The 2,246-nt window shown below is 43.2% G+C and overlaps 1 protein-coding gene across 1 annotated transcript in view; it reads left to right on the top strand.

Annotated features, from left to right (window-relative positions):
• Positions 1-2,246, top strand: part of LOC142103394 (borealin-2-like) — a 7,414-nt gene continuing 5,168 nt past the window's right edge. Inside the window, 2 exon segments of the mRNA XM_075187458.1 lie at positions 1-307; positions 1,968-2,110. Of these exon segments, the coding sequence (XP_075043559.1) occupies positions 169-307; positions 1,968-2,110 (282 nt within the window). The 5' untranslated portion in view covers positions 1-168.

Raw genomic sequence — 2,246 nt, 5'->3', positions numbered from 1 at the left:
CTATTTAAAGCACAGGTGTGGGGCAGAGCCTTCACCTCCTCATTATATAAAGCACTAGAGGTAGCGGTAGGTTCCTCCTGGTGTTCACCAGCTCTGCTTCCACCTATAGTTGTGTGTTTATCTGCAGGTCTTAGGGTAGAGTGTGTCTGTGTGGAGTATTGTAGCACAATGCCTCCAAAGAGAGAGAGGAAGTGGAGGGGTAACCGGGCTCAGGTGAGTGGAGACTCCGGAGTGGGGATGGTGGATCCTCTGCAGGAACAGAAAAATGAGAAAATCCGCCTCTTCATGCAGGACTTTATACAGCAAAGTGAGTGACCACAAATGTCTCCAAATCTGTTGTCTTGTTGTAATGAATGCAGTGGAGGATTCTGGGTAACATGTCTAACATGTTCTCAGGATCTCCTCCTAGGAGCCCAGTTAACTGGGATTGCTCCACCTGTGAAGTAATCTGCACATCTAGGTCTTGTAGCTGACATTGCACATTGGCAGATGGTGAATGATGAGCCAGGTTGCCAAGTCTTGAAGATACTTTATGCTGGTAAATGTTAGAAATGTTTTACTGCCACATAGTTATGCAATATAAATGTTTGTCTAGAACTGAAGGTAAGTTTGTCTGTATTTTACAGCTTCACAAACCTGTATGATCTGTCTCTGTAGTATTAGTAAATGGGTCTGACTTCCTCAGATGGGTGGGATTTTGCATTTATTTATTTTTTAAAATTGTCCTAAATGTTCTAAAACGCACCTATAAGTGAGGTGCAGCGGCAGCATCTGGAGGACAAAGTGGTTCAGGGACTGGAATAACTGCATGGATGTTTACATGGACTATACCTGTGTGCTGAATGATGTGTACAATGTAGTAGTAGTATTTCCAGAAATGTGGACCCAGAGAGAGGTGTGGTCTATTGATGGACACGGTGTCCCAATTTTTCCTTTTTAAATGGTGGGAAATAAGAATTTAGTAAGGTCAAAATGATCCAATATATCTTTTGAAATTGTTTATTGATGCCCATAACCAGAATGGTGGCAGAGAAACCAATCCTGTGACTGCAGCATATATTATAATGACCAACTGTTTCTGATGAACATAATACCTAAAAAGTGAATTAAAACCCTCTTGTCGGCCCAGAGACTCATAACGTGTAATATGGTAAATACCCTATTAGTTAACACCTAGACTGTTACTGGACTCCGCAGAGTAATGTTTGGGATGTTTCTCTGAAACCAACTAAACCAACCTTCCAGTCCCCACCTATTAGACTCTTCTACAGATCTTTACTGCTCCAGGGTGAGCTGAGTTTATACTGCAGTCTTAATATGTGTTTTAGGCATTTATAAGCTTGTGTATTAAATATTTGAGGAAGGTTTTGTGGGGACTCTTGTCTATAGAAAATTACACCCATCCTAATTTTATTAGATTAGGACATGGCCACGCCTACTCTGGACAAGGTGTGGCTGCGTTAGGGGCGTGGACATGCACGATAGGCGTGTCCAGCACTTTAAAACCACTAGTCTACTCCTAACTTCCCTCCCCTGGAAACAAGTTGACTCTTCCTGCAAGATGGGACAGAGTGTGGACTTGTGGGCCTATCCCACGAAAATTGTCACTTTGGAGGTATGCCTACTGCCATGACATTAAAGGTCTGGATATCTTGACTATTCATCGCCTTCCATATCTTTGGTAGGTGGAGGCCCCACCTCTTAGGGCCATTGGTTTTGATTGCAGTAACAGGCAGTCGATGTTAAACAACCAGCAATTCAGATAAAATGGTAAAGAAAAAAGTGTAGAGTTCTGCACATGATCAATGCAGATAGGTCTGGTATTTGTGTCACCATGTGCTGTATACAAGGCTGCCAAGAGGAACCGCGGGGGTTGTTTGGGATGGGTGTGAACCCTTAAACTCTCTGATCAATGGTCCTGATCCTCAATGAACACAAAAGTACAATATATTTCTCTCCATGAACAGAGAAGGAGCGGATGGCTGAGGTGAAGAAGGAGCTGAACGTTCTCAGTGCGCTCCCAGATCAGATGTTGGAGGTAGAAATCCTGAAGATGCCCATGTCCATTAGACAGATGACGGTTGCAGAGTATAACAGTGAGTTGTGTCTTGTATCAAACATAAACTAAACTCCATGGTGACTATTATACATCGTCATTTCTTCTGCTCCTCTTATTGCTCACAGCAGTGCTCGTGGTTCTTGTACCACTTGGTGTCTCTGGCCTTCCAGTTGTGGAACAGCATGCA

Source organism: Mixophyes fleayi, chromosome 10, assembly GCF_038048845.1.
Source record: "Mixophyes fleayi isolate aMixFle1 chromosome 10, aMixFle1.hap1, whole genome shotgun sequence".
In the NCBI taxonomy this organism is placed as follows: Eukaryota; Metazoa; Chordata; class Amphibia; order Anura; family Limnodynastidae; genus Mixophyes; species Mixophyes fleayi.
The sequence above is the reverse complement of the archived record's forward strand: the minus strand, read 5'-3'. Positions and strand labels throughout refer to the sequence as shown.